The following is an 18418-nucleotide window of genomic DNA, read 5'->3' as shown; positions in this document are numbered from 1 at the left end:
AATATTTTAAACTTCTACCACTTGATTTCAAATTCCGTGCTTCTGATCATGTGAACGATCGAACTACGAATTCGTCTATTGATCTAAAATAAATCAGGACAACTTTGAACCTGGAATTTGTGAGCTTTCTATGAAAAAGTGTGTCGAAAGATTAAATAGCTGGCTCGGACTGATTCGTAGAGGGGAATTTCACCCTGAAGAACAGTTCGTTGTAAAATTAGCAGAAAAAAAATAATTTAAAATATTGGAGAAGAACGAGGTTTTAGGATAATTTCTTTAAAGATTAAGAAAGTTATTAGAATTTTCAGTTTCGGATTTGTGACGTGATAAACGAGGAGCTGTCCCATATGTAATATAAAATGCATATTATTTCAATTTGTTTAATGATTCGTAATGATTTATTTTTGTTTTCTTTTTAGGAACGAGTGTGAAAAGATTTTTCTATTAACATTCTAAAGGTACAGTAAAAACCATAGAGCTATTAAAAACCGTTCTCAATTTTCTGAGAAAATTACATTTCGTCGATTTCTTTTTTACCATACCATATGGAGGAAAGCTGCACGCATATAGCGTAACAAATAAAATAATCAAAATTCTGACTTTTTTTTCATTCTTTGATGGATTTTCTCAAACCTTCGGCAATACTTTTTTTTCTATTTTTAAAATAAACTTTTTTTTCAGGGCGAACTTGCCCTTTAAATTACTGGGTAAATATGCGTAACCTACATTTTCGGGGTCTGGACCAAAGACAGGGGAAGATCCAGCTTTTGTCAATGGAGGGGGAGGGGGCAGTAAAAAAATCACCAACATTTTTACTGATCAACTTCAAGCTGATTTTTCTTGGTTCATGAAGGGTAAAGATTTAAGTTTTAAGCACGTCTTATTTTTGCAAAGAAGATAGAGACAAATAATTCGAGCGCAAAGTACGCAAATACCTTTTTCAAACAAAGGTTATTCATTTATTGACAAACGTCATGGGCGGAAATCCAAGGGGGATTTGCTTGTCACATTTCTTTTTTGGTCGAAACGACCTTACATTTGGGGTGACAACCTCTTTTTTCCTTTTTTAATTTGTCAAATTTTCCAGCCCCTGTTCCCCCTACCTTTGGGGAGAGATTTCCGCCCTTGACAAACGTAAAGTTTACCAGAGGTCCGCCTCAGACTACATAGTAATTCATTTTGTGCAAACTGGACTCCAAGTTTTGTTATAGTAATAATGATAATAATGATTAGAATAATAACATAGTTACATTTATATCGCGCTAAATACAAAATGTTTTAAGCGCTGCATACTACACCGGCTACGGCTTTAGCACGGCTTTCCTGATCGGACGCTCGAGCATTCAAGGAATAAGCCAGTTCGTAGTTCCTTTTTGCGCATGATCATGATGATCAAAAGATTATACGCATGATCAGCCTGAGAGAGGAAGGTCATTTGTACTAAAGTGACATGGTGGTTTAAAATCTAAGCACCAACTGTGATGTCTTGATTATTCATATTTTCTTTTGAATTGTGGTTTTCATGTACATCCACAAAAACAACAATGCGTCCATGAACGACTGGTATTTCACAGTTTGTCAAGTACATTGTGCAACATGCTATCCCATGCTATGATATGCATTCAAAGTATATAGGAATGCAACAAATACCTTCATATATTGTTCATTGCTGTGCTATTCTAGTCGCCTGCTCTATTCAATTTCTTCATCCTGCTATGTAAGGCAAGCTTACGTAATAACTTGCTACTTGCTTTGAAATCTGCCTATCATAATGAAAGAAATGAAAGGTCATTTGACCAAAATTGTCCATAAGTAACTACGAACTGGCCTATTCATTCATACCTGGTACCCATTTACTACACATGAGTGGAGAGCGGCAAATGTACATAAACGCCTTGCCAAAGGACGCGAGTGCATGTTACCAGTTTAGAAAATCGATGTATTTTTGAATAACTTCGCTATTACTAAGCAAATAGAAATCACAATGGAGAGCTGAGAGGCCTTTGTCGAAAGACTGGGAGTGGGACAGCAGATGATCCGAATATTTCCATCGGACGAACAATTGCAAATATGTTGTTGCCCAGAGTCAAGAGATTCCATCAACTTTTGACAAAAGTCTCTCAGCTCTCCATTGTGATATGACTTGCATTTTTTTAAGGAATTAGACTGTTTAGAGATTGCTCTGACGAATACGTTACAACTTTATCTTTTAATCGGCCCAGTGATCCTATTGGCATCTTAATCACGTAAATCTGGAGTTAGGGGATCAGACTATTGTAATATCATGTAGATAAACATATTATTCACAGATCCTCTCATCCATAACGAATCCTGACGTTATATAACTATCGGGTTATCGATTGTTGTAATCAATACATAAAAAAATTCTTTGAGCCTACTGGGCTCCAATGCACAGACGTCTTTCTTTCCGAAGTCTTGGGGGACATTATAATAAACTTACTTGAAAGGGTGGCGCCATTTATCGAGCTGAACACCCCACGCTTGCAGAACTCTCCAGTAGAAAGGTTTGGTTGGTATCGTTTCTGGTCTGAATCAGTCGGAACGGTGGGGAAGCACGATGCAGTTGATTTTCACGGTTTTATCAGCTTTGGTGGTTGCAACAACGGCTAAAAATGCCACATTCTATAAGGTGGAAGATGCGATTAAAGATCACTACATAGTTGTGATGGAGGTGAGTTAGACTAATTTCTGCCATAACCGTTCCTGTCTTAAACTTAAAGGGGTGATCCGGGCTGAAAGTATTTACAGTTTAATAAATAGAGTAGAATTCACTGAGCAAAATGCCGAAAATTTCATCTAAATCGGATAACAAATGACAAAGTTATTGAATTTTAAAGTTTGGCAATATTTTATGAAAACAGTCGTCATGAATATTCATTAGGTGGGCTGATGTTGTCACATCTCCACTTGTTCTTTTGTATATTATTTTATGAAATTAGGTGTATTCAAATCTTTTCCTCCAAGAACTAGAAATAATTGATTGACAACTAATTTAGTGCATTAGATATTTATTGCTGCAACTTATTTCATTATAAGGGAGACATATTATTCACACGAAATAGTGAAAAAATGTAACAACATTTAAAAAAAACGGAAAGTGGAGATGTGACATCAGCCCATCTAAAGAATATTCATGACGACTGTTTTCACAAAATATTGCTAAATATTGATGAAATTTTCGGCAGTTTGCTAAGTGAATCCTACTCTATGTATTAAGGTATAACTAATTTCAGCCCGGACCATCCCTTTTACTCTTCTTCAGGCACCAAACGTTCTATAATGTTTGAACATGTTGAAGACGCAATTGTTTTTTTTAAATCAAATCAGTGTATAAGTATTTAAGAGAATGTGCTACTTATATACAAATAAATAATATATATATATAAAATATTATTCGATGATGAAGGGGATTTTGTGTGCTTCATTGTGGTTTCAAGTCTTAAAACCAATTAAGTGACTGAACAAGCTGCTTGGGAGACGCAATAATATCGACGCAGTTCTTCAGAAAACGTCTGTTAAAAAAATATCAAATTTTGATTAGTGTTAAGAAAGTGACTGAAGTATTTTACATTTGAAGTTCATAAGCGTCTCATAGTAAGTGTCTCGAAATTTGAGAACTGGGTAAAATTTGTCTTAATATTATGACATTATACACAGCAAAAACTGTGGTGCTAACCGGTGTACATAGAGGACCACACCAGTCGTTTTACACCGGTGTTAAATTGGTGGTGTTAGTTTTACACCTATAGGTGTAATTACAACACCTTTGGTTGTTATATTTACACTCTTTGGTGTTAGATTCAATCTCTAGGGAATAATTTTAACACTTCAGGGTGTGGTCCTCTATTAACACCAACTGGTGTCAGTTTTAACACCACGGCTTTTACAGTGTAAGTTGTAGAGTAATGTGTTTTGTTCTGGGGTGTGCAAGGTTTTAAAGAAATGAGAGAGGATAAAATAATGTTGGGAGATAGGTCTGGGGCCCCGTTTCTCTATACCATCACAAGTCTATCTTGACTTATAAGACAGTGATCTACTTTCCCCGGTAAGCCCTCTGCAAAGATCGAGGACTTTTATGACAATCATAAAATCACAATTAATAATAAAATTTGAATTTACACTTCAATTCTAAAACACCCCTCCCCAGTTGTACAAGTGTCTCCTGGTGATAATCCACAATTAAAATAATGAAACGGTAGCTTTCATAAGGGTAACAAAAAGAAAACACTAGTCTTGATCTAGAAATTACAGGATATACAAATAGGATTTACAGGAAGAGTTCCAGATCCCCCCGCAATGAAAAGGAGGTATGACGTGGGGAGTGATCGGTCTGCTGGAGATGAAAGGCTGGAAGAATAATTTTTGTAGTTACCTAAATAAGCGATCTGGACAGAGACATGATGGTTGAATAGCTTTCGACGATCGAAGTATGTTTTTCTTGTTAATAGGCATGTTTTTCTTGTCAATAGGCGTTCAGAGCACTGAACTGGAATTTCTCATTCAGTGGCAGTCAGTCTGCAGGTATATGCTAATGAGCAAACAGCAAGATTTATCCAAGTCATTTCGTGGCTGAATATCCCTGTAAAATGTTGTGAATAGTGAGACTTAAAGAATTTAACCACCCCCCAGTAAACTTTATCATATTTGTAACACAGGAAATAGTAAATGTTACTCTTCAATATATTGGTCACTACTTTTGAATAAAATAGTGATAAGTTCATTTTAGGCCTGAAAAGATGCCTCAAACGGATTTTTCTTCTGTTTTATATTGAAGAATGTACAAAACTCTGATTCAGGCATAAATACTATTTACATCATCAGAAAGCTCAAACTCTACTTTCTTACGTCACTCTTGATATGTGGCACCTTTAATTATGGGTCAGCGGCCAGCTTTTCTCATCAAAATGCAAGACAGATTTTTGAAAATTCTGAGTAGCAACAAATCCAGAGTTCTGATTGGCTGGATAGTTTCAGAACAACAGCTGCCGCTAGTCTCGTCTCAGCCACTGTTTGACGAGGAAAGTCACAAGGCCTTGTCAAAAGGCTACCTTGGACAGGCCACATCAATGGAACGTTGGATCTGAGTGGGTGTGTGGTCTCAATGACCAATTAGAGTGTAGTATTCTTCTGCTAAATGTACTTGGCCTGTAAAAATCAGGCTGCTGACCCATCTAAAATACCTCTTCTTATAAAACCTATATCATATGAAAGCTTAGATTTTTAGCTTTGTCATAATTAAAAAAACATTTGGACTTAAGTGCAAAACAACACCTTTTGTTGCATGAAAATAATTATTAAGTTTGTATCATGTTTTAGATCAAAGGTTTTACCTATACTCCCTCCCCCACCTCTAGTTCGACTATCGCTTGGATAAAAGAAGCTGTTTTTTCTGGACCTGTCAAGTGACTGGTGGTTCAGAATGAAGATTATTTACGAGTGCAAGATTATGCTCTTAAATGCATATTTAATAAATATATAGTTTTCCCACCGGGAAATCGTAATTTTGGGGTTAAATTTCTTTGTGTTCGTAGCGTAGAAATTTACGAAAATCCTTTAAATGCCCTAAACTTTTATGGCCTCCTGTTGAATGTATAAGACCGCAACATTTACAGTGGAAAGTCGCGCAGCAAGTTGCCAAGAATTTAATGAATTTTTACTTTGACGGTAAATGATACCAAACTGGATAAAGCCATGTCTTGAAAGTATTCAAACAAAGTAAATATGGTATAAAGGGACTCTTTTTAAAATAAAAAATATATCGGCAGTCTTCGAATAAAATAATATACCGCAAGTATTTAGCTGAAAGTATCTTTGGCGACAAACATTCAGAATGAATGAGATAAAAGTAACCATAATCAATAACGAACCTGCAGCAGTGTGCGCATTCTTATTTTGTATTCAGTAGTTTTTATTACCCAAAAAAATCAATTGTTTGGCCTTCCTGGGAAAATTAGGATGTATTCAATTCGCTTGAAATAAGTAGTCAGTAGGCCAATACTTAAGTAGCCTATACTTAAATACTTGCGGGAGCGTCGCGGTGTAGCGGTTCGTAATTATACTCTCGCTTTGCGATTAGAGGGTCGTGTGTCGAATCCCACCGCGGCCTAGCGTCCTTTGGCAACGGCGTATATCCACACTTTGCCGCTCTCAACCCAGGTATCCGGTAGGTTGCGAAAGCTTATGTGGTATGTCGAGCTATATTGAGTCTTAGAACTCTTGTTGGAATGCTCACCAGGGAGTGGAGAAAGTGCAAACACTTGTGTTCGGGCTTGCAAGGATGCGATGTCTGGCGTAATTGCAATGTTAAGCACCGAGAGACAGAATGTAATATTAAAGCGCTGTATCATGCAATTTCTTCATTCAAAATCAATTTCGTTATGTTCGGCAGGATTTCAGTGTCGACCGCACAGACATGTCGTTAGCCTATCAGAGCGCCAACAGTAAGTTCAGTCACATCTTTCTGATTGTGAAGGAAAAACATTTATTTCAATGTTAAAGGTCAAGTCCACCCCAGAAAAATGTTGATTTGAATAAATTGAGAAAAATCAAACGAGTATAACACTGAGAATTTCATCAAAATCGAATGTAAAATAAGAAAATTATGGAATTTTAAAGTTTTGCTTATTTTTCATTGTTGCAACGTTAGGCATCGCGGCATTACCTGTTGTAACAGGCCTCTGTTAGCGCTAACATTAAATATTTCTGTGCGGTCAGTATAAGTTGGTACTACTTTTGTTTAAAAAATCTTCGAGTTTTACATGCAATTCTTATAACCTATCATTGGTAGATTCAAATAACCTTTTTCCCCCTTCTGAGTCTGAGCGTGTGCTGAAGGTCTTAATTTTAGTAAACAGGACCCTATATTCATTTTGTTCACAAAATACATTCAAAGGAAAATCGAATTATTCAATTCAAAAGGCTGTTTTTAATCGATGTCCTGTTAAAAAAGCTAAAGTAGATTAAAAAATGATTGTCAGACCAGTATAGGATTAAAACGAATAAGACAGCTGCACACAAAGAACAATAAGCACGCACTCAACCACACACCGTCACGCAACGTTAAAACACAACCTCCCCCCTCCTTTATGTCACAAAATCGATTGTTTAATTTTGTTGCTTCAAATCTAAAGTATGTTAATTAAAAACCATATTCTAACACAGGGCATCAGCCAACAAAATCAAAACCAGGAGAGCTGTACATTTGTTAATGATCAGATACGCCTTGGTAGTCGCCGAACACCAGTGCCGACCGCACAGAAACGTTGTTAGCCTAACAGAGCGCTAGCAGTAAGCGCAGTCACATATTTCGGATTGTTAAGTCAAAACATTCATTTCAATGTTAAAGGTCAATTCCACCCCAGAAAAATGTTGATTTGAATAAATAGAGAAAAATCAAACAAGTTTAACACTGAGAATTTCATCAAAATCGAATGTAAAATAAGAAAATTATGGCATTTTAAAGTTTTGCTTATTTTTCACAAAACTGTGATATGCACAATTGGATGTGTCAAACGATGATGTCCATCACTCACTATTTCTTTTGTTTTTTATCGTTTGAATTATACATTTCTTTAATTTTCTACAGATTTGACAATAAGGAACAACTTGATTGAATCATATAGTATTAAACAATGCTATCTATGAGGGAGGAATTAATCATTATTTCACTTGACAATGAGGAGGAAATGAGAATATTTCATATAATAAAATAGAAAAGAAATAGTGAGTGGATGACATCATCAGTCTCCTCATTTGCATGCCGACCAGGATGTGAATCAACTTTTTGTTGGGGTGGACTTGCCCTTTAAGCAAAGCATTGTTGTAACATTAGGCATCATTGCTGGTTGCAACATGGCCTCTGTTAGTGCACTGTTAGCGCTAACAACATTTGTGTGCGGTCAGTACAGGTATGTTCTCATTAAGATGTACATAATAACTTGACGACCGATCTCGTTCTATCAAAGAAATTATAGCGTTGAATGTCCATCTCTAATAATTTATGTCCATGCATAGTCTAACAGGGCGTTACCATGAATACATTTATACATAACAATGCATTGTGTGGAAGATTTACTAAAAAAATTATGATATCACTTATTTTCCAGTAATCAGTAATATTGTTTCGTTGATCTCAAAATGCACATCAATATGATTCTTCCATCTTTTCAGCCCGGATATGAGGCAGAAGTGATCACGAAGCTTCTGATGGAAGACAATACCGGGACTTTCAGCAATGTGTCTATCAAACACACCTACAAGACAGCCATCAAAGGCTTTTCAGCCAAACTCACCGATAAAGCTCTTCAGAAGGTAAATAGTGGAAAAGGATAAACTAAACCACAGCCATACCCCAAATTTGCAATTTAATTATGCCCTTTTACCCAAATGTGCCCCCCCCCCTTGAAAGTGAGAGCGAGGGCTTTTTTTGGTCAAATTTTTCGCTGACCAAATGATTTCAGTTTTAGATGGAAGCTTTTTTTTTTTGCTAGTCAAATATTTATCAGAAAAATGCCGTGCCCCCCTTGGAAAATCTGGATCCTCTCCCAAACTAAATATCTCTGCAATTAGCAGACTATAAGCCTACAAGTATTATCTGCCCCTAGTCTCTTCTCAGGATGGAATGGAGAGTGCAATTGGATTTTCCATCCTGGATTGGTAGCAAACTAATATTAAGTAACCATGATTTAATATTAATTCAGATCCCAACAAAAGCTGAAGAATATCATTGAATGAATAAGCATGACAGATACTCTTTCTTTTTTTTAAATTTAATTGAACATGACAGATGAGGCATCTATTTCTCACTGACAGAATATCCTTTATTTTGTTTTCAGCTGCTGGCCCGAGAAGAGATAAAATATATATCTCAAGATGGTATGGCCCATGCTACGGCTGTTGCATCCTGGGGGCTTGATCGTATCGACCAAAGGGAATTACCATTGTTGGGAGATTATGACGTTAGAGGTAATTGTTACAAAAAAAATAACCTGATTATTATTTGGATTCAAATGAATTTATAGATGTCCAAAACAAGAATGGAATGGGGATTTAATAGTTGTATCAATACAGTGCTTCGAACAGCATGCATGGAAACAACCTCATACACGAGCAATGTCATAATAATAGGGAATTTTCGCAACTACGACAAAGACGCTTTCTGGAACGTCGAGAGAATCTTTTGTCAAAAGCTCTTCGTAACAAAGCAGCCTTTGTCGAAAATCTTTTTTTTAACCCTGGACAAACGACATATTTGCGTCAGCTCCGAATCTAAGGACGATTTGCTGTCCCGGTCCTCCAATAGACCAGTTCGTAGTTATTTAATGGACAATTTTGGTCAAATGACCTTTCATTCCTTGCATTATGATAGGCAGATTTCAAAGCAAGATATTACGTAAGCATGCCTTACATAGCAGGATGATTAAGAAATTGAATAGGCCAGGTGACTATAGAATAACGCACAAATGAACACTCTATGAAGGCATTTGTTGCATTTCTATACTTTGAATGCATACTGTATCATGTTGCACAATTTACTTGGCAAACTGAAATACCAGTCGTTCGTGGACGCATTTTGTGTTTTGTTGATGTAAGTGAAAAACACAATTCAAAAGAACATGAATAATCAAAGCATCAAAATTAGTGCTTATCTCGTTATATCTTAAACCACCATGCCACTTTAGTACAAATGACCTTCCTCTGATCATACGCAGAGTGGAACTATATGCGAACTGGCTTATTCGAAAGTGACCTCTGAGTCGTTCATTTTAATTTGATAAGCGTTTTCAATATATCGCTCAACGTTTCACAAAGTGTCTGAGTAGTGTTGTGAATACTCGCTATTATCGAGGGGGGGGGGGGGAGGGCGAGTTCTACATGCTGAAGGTGACGACCGTTTATCACAGTTGAATGAGATATGGGTGCTTACAATTAAATTACCCCCAAAATATCCCTTTTCTTTGTTTTTCCTCTTCGCCTCTTATTTCCCTCCTCGTTTCCCTTTTTTCACGATTTGAAATTTCGTAGGGGACGGTCGCTCTTGTCCCCAAATCGTAACTGATCACTTTTCTCAAATTTCCATTGCTACGCAAGGGTGCAAGCTGGTTTGAGCATTGGGAGGTGCACATCCTGGACAGATAGAATTTAAATGGTTTTGGGGTTCGCATCTTTGAGAGGTGGAACTTAAGTTTGGAAAATCAGCTGTTGAAAGCAGAAGAAGTGAGGGGTACGAATTTCGTTTTGGTTGCCAGTATAGGAACTCCGCCTATGATCTTGCTACGGTTAAGGCCGGTCACACCACCCGAGCGTTGTTGGAGCGGTCGTGGAGCGGTAGGGAGAGAGGGTCGAATTTCGCTCACAAAATTGGGGAAAATATCGAGAAAAAAATGATAATCGAAATAAAAAATGGTGAACGGTAACGAGCGGTGGTTTTTCTCTCCGCTCTACGACCGCTCCAACAACGCTCGGGCGGTGTGACCAGGCCTTTATGTCATTCTTCAAGCGGAATTTCACTTTGAAAGAATTTATATTTAAAAAGAACCACATGAAGGTGTCTTTCATTTACATTTTTAATGTACGTGATGTAGGGTGGAGTTTCCTTCATTGTGAGGATGATACTGACAAGTAATGGTATAAACCGCATAGCCAATACCAATATTTGGATATTAGTATAATTCTGGCAGATCTACGGGGGGCGGGGGTAGGGGGTCTACCCCCCTTGGACTGCCAAGTAATGACCCCCATTTCGGAGCCAACCCCAAATTACTTGGCAAATTTCCTTCATTTTATAGTGAACCTTTTTTTAATTTGTCAAATTCCTTGGTCAAATCCCCTCCTCGGAAAAAGAGCTAGATCCGCCACTCCATCTGTCATGTTTTGATTTTCTATACAGGTGATGGGTCAGGTGTGAACGTGTATGTCATCGATACAGGAATCTATCCAGAAAGTTTGTACTTTGGAGGTCGAGCAACCCCTGTCTTTGATTCCATCGGAGACGGCAGGCCTTTTGTAAGTGTGCACGCATTTAAAATATAGTTTTATCAAAATATACATTAAACATAAATTCTCATTTAAAAAAAATATCATCTCTGATTACCAAACCTATATTGCGCGAGATGCCGGAATTGTCAGCCTTTTTCAGAGTTCTTAAGATATGATCAGTCCAAAATTCGCTTAAAAGTGTTTTTTTTTTCATAGGTTTGCGATGTAAATTGCAGACCAACTCGATATTGAAACAAAATGAGGGGGAATAGGGGAACAGCGAGGAAAGGGAAAAGCAAAAGCCGTTGGTAGATGTATAGAATGAATAGCCAAGGAAGATACTGGGATCGGACGTTGGAAGTGAAGGGATGAGATAGTAAACGCTACCCCGAGCACCAGGTGTTGGGAGGGGCGCCATTACAACGCAACTTTCAGCGTTAGCTGCTCGATGGGGAGATAATTATCTTAACTGCTACCCCAAGCGAATTACGCCACCCCTTGCGTCAGATGCCAGAACGGCGGGCCTGGCGCCGTTTCAAAGCTACAGCGAAGGGGCACAGCATTATAGCGTAGGCTTACTCTACGTTTAACAGTACTTTAAATTAAGGGGGGGGGGGTAGTGGAGAGCGTACCTGGAATGCCAGAATAGGCGTTATGATGGCTGAACCTATTCTAGAAACAAAATGATTGATACTACTATGGGTGGCATTGAGTTTGCCCAATTTTGCATTAAAAAATACAAGGTTTTATCTCCCATAATAACACGTCTCTTGCCTTGCACGCCATTCAGTCTTTCAACCACTGGAAATTTGCTTTCTTCCTTTGCTCGCTCGCATATTGATATAGATTGTCGATCCAACTGTAATTCAATAGTCGTATTATCACAACAAAACTATTACAATAGCCATCGAAAAAAAGATCGTGATAAGCTGTCATCACCACATGTGATAGTATATTATGTATACATTTTATGTATCCAGCGTATAAATACAGTATCCCTTTGATGTTGGGATGCCCCTCCTAAAAAAAGAGAATTTTCAGCTCCTTGTTATCATCCCCCCCCCCCCGTGATCGCGGATCGGATATAGACAGTAACGGGATGAACGATTGCATCTAGTTAGATATTCATGAATATTTTTATAATCGAATGGCTTTTCACAGAACATGATGGCAATTAACCATGTTTTACTGTTGCTTTTCTATAGGGAGTAGACTGTAATGGCCATGGAACCCACTGTGCGGGAACAGTAGGAGCTAGTATGTACGGAGTAGCAGCAAATGTTCAACTGTTTGGGTTGAGAGTGCTTAACTGTGCTGGTTCCGGGTCATGGAGTGGGATCATATCAGGTAATTTGTACGCAATATCCAACTGATTAATAAAGAGCAAAAATGATGAAATGTGTATACGTTTGTCAAAAATATTTTTTAACTCGTGTCAGTGATACAGCTATAGTCTTTTCCACAAGTTTTGTAGTTAGAGTAGGCCTATGTCAGGACCATGGAACCGGCACCGGCAATAAACGTTTCCAAAAAAAACCCCGTTAAAATTACTATCTGATTGTCTGATTGTAATTTTCCATAATTTATGGTCAGCCGGGGGTCAGCCTCACACTTTCAAAAACCCTTCCGCGGCCGTGTATGTTTTCATTATAACGTAACGATATGGTAGGACTGTGCTCGGACTCTGTTTTTATGTTTCATATTTTTCAGCATGTGATTATGTAGCACAAAATGGAAACAGACCAGCACTGGCATCAATGTCCCTTGGAGGTGGAGCTAGTACTGCAGTGGATGATGCAGTGAGAGGAATGATCGCGTCTGGCGTCACCGCCGTGGTAGCCGCCGGAAATTCCGCGGACAATGCATGCGGTTATTCACCTGCTCGAGTTAGTGAGGTGAGTTCTATAAGTATAGGTCCCATGCATTTAGCAACCGAATTCTACAAGAGGGGGGGGGGGGCAAATAGCCCGCGCTAAAAAGGGTTGATCGGGTTATTGTCTTTTTAATAGCAAAGCATTAGGACATAGTGGTATGACTTCCAACATGCGCGGCGGAACGGGGGGGGATGGGCAACGAGGCACTCGCCCACAAATAATTCCTCAAAGGAAAAATGCATTTTTTTTTCAAAAGGAAAAATATATTTTTCGGTTAGAAAATCGCAAACATTTTGGCTCGCTCTTCAATTGCATCAATTTTTGTTCATCAAGGTACTTAATTTTGTTCCTGGTAAAAAAAACTGCTTAGAATGTTCAGTTTTAAAGATGGAATATCACAAATTTTCGGCTCGTGCTTCGCGCTCGCATTATTCGATTGGTGAGATAATCTACTCATGAGTCACTATAAATGCAATCCCTAAAAAAGTTCCTTTTCTGGTCGGTATGTAGAAAATTTCAGCTTTCGCTCGCATTAAATCCTTGGCTATACACACATCTATTTCATGATTACACAAACTGGGACAAACTGCTAGGAACGTTTAATTTTCTTGTTTTATTACATGAAATGTCCAAAAGATTGAGCTCGCGATTCGAGCTCACAACATCTCACAAGGATGCTGGGTTTTTTTTACAGTAATTATAGCAGCACCATTATCATGATTATTGATCCAAAACGAGTTTTAACAACTTCGGATTTGAATTTTTTCCCAAACCGCTCACTCGCTACGCTCTATCACATAAACCGGAATATATAGGCCAATGTTGTCAATCGAAAAACACTTTAAAAAGGCTATGCTCAACTTAATTGCTAAGTGTTGCTGCCGTTTACGTTCCTTGCTCAAAGACTTAAGTGCATGCAGTGGTGCGCGCGTGCAATGGACAAAATCGTGGAAATCTTATAAACGTTAGACCGGTTAAAATATGCACTGCTATAACTAAAAACCAGGACCTATATTTTGTTACTTTTCAGTCCGGTAGTATTGATTAATGATTGTTTAATCAAGTCTTTCAATAAACTTTTGGTCTGTGTTTGTCTCAAAAATGATAATCTGTTCATTGGCAATATTTATTTTGTATCAAAATCATCGCACGACTTTAATTCAAATCTTGCATAGAAAAATTACATGACTTTAGTTAAATACCTATCCTGTTCATTTCAAAGTTGTCAGGTCGGAATATCGCAAATTTTCAGCTCACGCTTTGCGTTCGCGTTATTTAATTTGTGAAATGTGTATTCTCTCAAAAAGAAAGGGCAAACATTTATTAACAGGTGCCTTTACATGTCAGTAAATTGAAAAGTACAGCTCGCGCTCGCAATTATTATTTAGTTAGGTACGCATCTTGTTTATGATGACAAAAACTGTAAAATAATGTTCGATTTTCAGGTCAAAATGTATGAAATATAAAAAAAAAATTGAGCTCGGGTTTTCCGTTCGCATTATTCCATTCCTTATTTTGCTTGTAAGAAAATAACTAAGAGAGTTAGTCCTTTGTGAGAATAACCCCTTCAACTCGCACAAAGCAACGGTTAGCAGCAGAACGGGTAAAAATTGCCTAAAACATACTTAATTTATTTGCGAAAACTGCATCCACCCCTGTTGTAACAAAAAAGGGTAAAGTATGTGAGTAGCTGGAAAGCCGACGAGTTGTCCCCCTCCCCCCCCCCCAAAAAAAAAGCTGAAGTTTGGAGCGACGCTCATGTTCACAAATAGGCCTATGTGTATTTCTTTATACGTTTTGGTGGGATGTTTTTGTATGAAGGCTATAACGGTTGGTGCAACAGACATAAACGACAGTGAGGCTTCTTTCTCCAACTATGGTACGTGTGTGGATGTGTATGCCCCTGGTGTTGATATACCAAGCACCTGGATAGGAGGAACAGAGGAAACCAGAACGATCAGCGGTACATCCATGGCTACCCCTCATGTTACAGGTGAGTTCTTATGGGTCCGCACCGCCTCACAACGAAGGTTTCGATTGATAACAAAAAAAAAAATCACCCACAACTACATGTATATGGAAAGTCAGCAGCACCACCAACGTCTAAACTGCATGTTAAACTTTGCCCGATATGTTTTCAAAATAATGTATCATATACTCATCACAACTCTTTGTAAGACGGAGACCTGCCTTCTGACATAAGATTTGTGATTGATCCGATTAGTCGCAACCATAGGCGGCGGAAGCGGGGGGACGTGTCCCCCCTAAATTTTACTTGGGGGGACGGTCCCCCCCTAAATTTTGTTTTGATAACCTTTTTTTTTAATTTTTTTTTATTTATTTATTTTTTTTTGCTTATCAACTTTTTTCCTGCGTCCTCCCTAAATTCACGTGGACCCCCCTGGAACGTGTGTTGTCCCCCCCTAAAATTTAGGTTGATGACCTTTTTTTTTTTTTGCTTGTTAAAAAAATTTTGGTTAACAACTCATAAAATTTAGGTTCAAAACCTTTTTGGGGGGCGCTTTTCAAATTTTTTACCAGTGTCCATCCCAAAATTTCTGGTGGACACCCCCTAAATTTTCTGGCTTCCGCCGCCAGTGGTCGCAACTATGGAAAGCCAACAACATCAACATCTAAAATTACAAGTTTTTCAAAATATTTTCTTCAAAAGATGTATATTAATACATTCACTATTTTCTTAAAAATTCAGTATGTTTCTCTTTATTTTCATTGGACATTGAGCAAATTTCCTAAGGAAGAATTATGATATTTCCATATACTTGAGATTGATCGGATCAATCGTTACTCTTTGTAAGACGGGGCCCAGAAACTATTTACGGCTTGACGGTTGGGGCTTATAAGGAGATACAGTGCGCATGTATACACGCAGTTCACCTTTATCACATTTTATTAAATTTCTTACTCGAAGACTGGGATTTCTCATAGTTATGTAATCAAAAACACTTTCTCATCTGTTGTATTTAATAATACCGATGACGGATGTGAAGCATATTATAAACGGCTTTCGATAGTTGGGCGTGAAACTATTCTTTCGGGGATAATTATATACTTATAGCAGTCGCATTCCGGCGTCACTCTGGGAACCATACTAGTTTCAACCGCCCACTCTAACGGCCGTACATAATTGTATAGGCCTATATTGTAATCATTTTTATCTTTCTCCTTTAATCACTGTCTTGTAGGCGCTATAGCACTACGTCTAGCCAAGAGGCCAAATCTAACACCCGCTAGAATAAAAAAGAGGGTAATTAACAAATCGACAAAGAATGTCATCACGAATATCGGACCTGGCTCTCCGAATCGTCTCCTTTATGCTCCCTAGATGTGGACTATAGATGTCTCCAACTGGCGACCCTTATATACTTTTAAAGGACCAACCCATACAGCCCATAAAAGAAACACCAGACGAGCCAAACACCATACGAATGATGTAATCCAATGATGATACACCACGAGTAATGCATACACCACTTACGATCTTACAAATCTTTAAAATGCCATAACTCTTTGTTATTCCTCATCCGATTTTGATCAAATTTCCAGTGTTTTGTTTGGATGTTTTTTTTCCAATTCATTTCAAATCATCTTATATTCAGCCTCGGCGAATTTGCTGAAAAAGCAACCACTTTTAACACCCTTTATATCGAGGCATATATTTGGACGCGGTGCTTAGCAGTCTGTTTTAAGATTGACCCCCCCCCCCTCTCTGGGCTACAAGTGTACTATATGAAACAAAATTTTAGCCAGTTGGATAGAAATATACACTCACTACAATTCTTGATATGATCAGATGACAGAAAGGCAACGAGGTAATTTTGTTTACTTGCGCGTATAACCCCATCAAAACTAGGCTTCCAAAATAATCATTTGTCTTTTGATTTTTTTTTACTGTTACTAACATGTATATATGGGGATACCTTTCAGAATACTTATTGATGGTATTTTTTTATATCTATATTTTTAGGGTTTTATTGTAATTCATCACGAATCACAATATTAAACAAGTTGACATGATGCTAAAAAAAGAAATGTTGGGCATTTCATAGTCTTTTTTTTTAACTGGTAAATGATGTCTTCGCTTTTTAATCATTTTATCTGTTTTTACAATTATTTTGTTCATTGTTACAATTTCCTAGCGATGTATATCTTCTGCTTCCTAGAATTGTTTATTATTATGTTCATATTAATGGCAATTTGATAATAGAATGTGATATAGAAAAATGATGAATAATCAAACTTCAAGATTTTTTTCTTCAGAAAATTATAGATAGATGTTTTCATGATCGTATGTAGTCGTGATTTTGGCGCTTGATTTATACATTTATACCCCGGTCGCTACGATCCGTCTAAATTACACAATTGTGTTTCCATTATCGCGTAGTCTTTTCCTCTAGATGAGGAAATTATTTTGGTAAAAATTTCTAAAAATTTACTTTTGATACATTGTATTGTGAGATTTTTATATACTAATCGGGTTTTAAATGTGATTGTGTTCTTGAGTTGATTTAAACGCAAGTAAGAAATCATGAGTCATTAGATAAAATGGCCCTGTTCATGTTCATAATTAAATTTAGTTTACTTTCATATTTTAACCGATCATTTTTTTTAACAAAAAAGTTAATAAATTCCTTATAGTATCCAACTGACTGTGTACATTTATTCTTTGAAAATGTAACATGTGCAATACATGCCAAAGGGAATGTGTTGCGTGTGGGTGCCCTCAGCTCCATATCATGCTTAATAATAGCCTGACGGCAAATTCGCGAATATCGTCAGCAAAACACAAAAAAATTGAAGGAAATGGAACAGAAGAAAGAAGAAAAGAAATTCAAAGAAAGACTATTATTTTTCAGCAAATCATATTTTATAATCAAATGCAAAATGCATGTACAATACATAACAAATAATGTATAGGTATTGAACAAATCAGACGAACTAAGTAAGTTCGATATGCCTGGATCCGTCAATACATACAATATACTTATTTAGTTAAAACATTCATAATGCTTTCTAACTCATGTTAATATCTTAATATCTTTTTAAATGGAGACGATTAAAATCCTTTTAAACATCGAGGAGACGGTATATAATATTTAGCATATAAAATACCAAAATTAAAAGAATAATTTCCGCCTGGTATGCCAAATACAAAATCATTAAAAGATAACTTAATTGCACTTTTTAAAGAGCATATTTCAAAATCAACTAAAAACCGACGAGTGAAAGGGCATTCTTAAATTGAATGGGCAATCAGTGTCTTTTGAACAATATGAAAACAAATCAGATTGTAATATAACAGTTTCAAATATTTATTGACACCAAGGATATTATGAAGATTTTTTTATTGAATATAACTATCTAAACGTTGTTGATAAACATGATAAAGGAACATTTAAAAGGAAAAGTATAAAATCTGTCCAAAGGAGCATTGGGAAGAAAGACCACCAACAGGGGAAAACATGCTTTTTGGGGCCTTCTTTCCTCTTCTTTTAGACCTCCATCCCACCGAAGTTAGGGTTAAATTT

At 37.2% G+C, this 18418-nt stretch overlaps 1 protein-coding gene across 1 annotated transcript; it reads left to right on the top strand.

The window, feature by feature from the left end:
• The first annotated feature begins 2386 nt into the window (after positions 1-2386).
• LOC121407108 (aqualysin-1-like) lies at positions 2387-17535 on the top strand. The gene is made up of 8 exons (XM_041598038.1): positions 2387-2692; positions 8191-8331; positions 8856-8985; positions 10910-11025; positions 12204-12345; positions 12709-12893; positions 14694-14865; positions 16076-17535. Exons 1-8 carry the CDS (start codon positions 2579-2581, stop codon positions 16213-16215), a joined length of 1140 nt encoding a protein of 379 aa, XP_041453972.1. The 5' UTR covers positions 2387-2578; the 3' UTR covers positions 16216-17535.
• Positions 17536-18418: the final 883 nt, after the last annotated feature.

Source organism: Lytechinus variegatus, chromosome 2 (assembly GCF_018143015.1).
Source record: "Lytechinus variegatus isolate NC3 chromosome 2, Lvar_3.0, whole genome shotgun sequence".
Lineage (NCBI taxonomy): Eukaryota > Metazoa > Echinodermata > Echinoidea > Temnopleuroida > Toxopneustidae > Lytechinus > Lytechinus variegatus.
The sequence above is the reverse complement of the archived record's forward strand: the minus strand, read 5'-3'. Positions and strand labels throughout refer to the sequence as shown.

Bases quoted from the DNA above. Each gene is read 5' to 3' on its own strand.
- LOC121407108 (XM_041598038.1), top strand. From the start codon at position 2,579: ATGCAGTTGATTTTCACGGTTTTATCAGCTTTGGTGGTTGCAACAACG. The intron at 11,026-12,203 runs GTAAGTGTGCAC...GCTTTTCTATAG, and splicing joins TCGGAGACGGCAGGCCTTTT to GGAGTAGACTGTAATGGCCA. The intron at 14,866-16,075 runs GTGAGTTCTTAT...ACTGTCTTGTAG, and splicing joins GGCTACCCCTCATGTTACAG to GCGCTATAGCACTACGTCTA.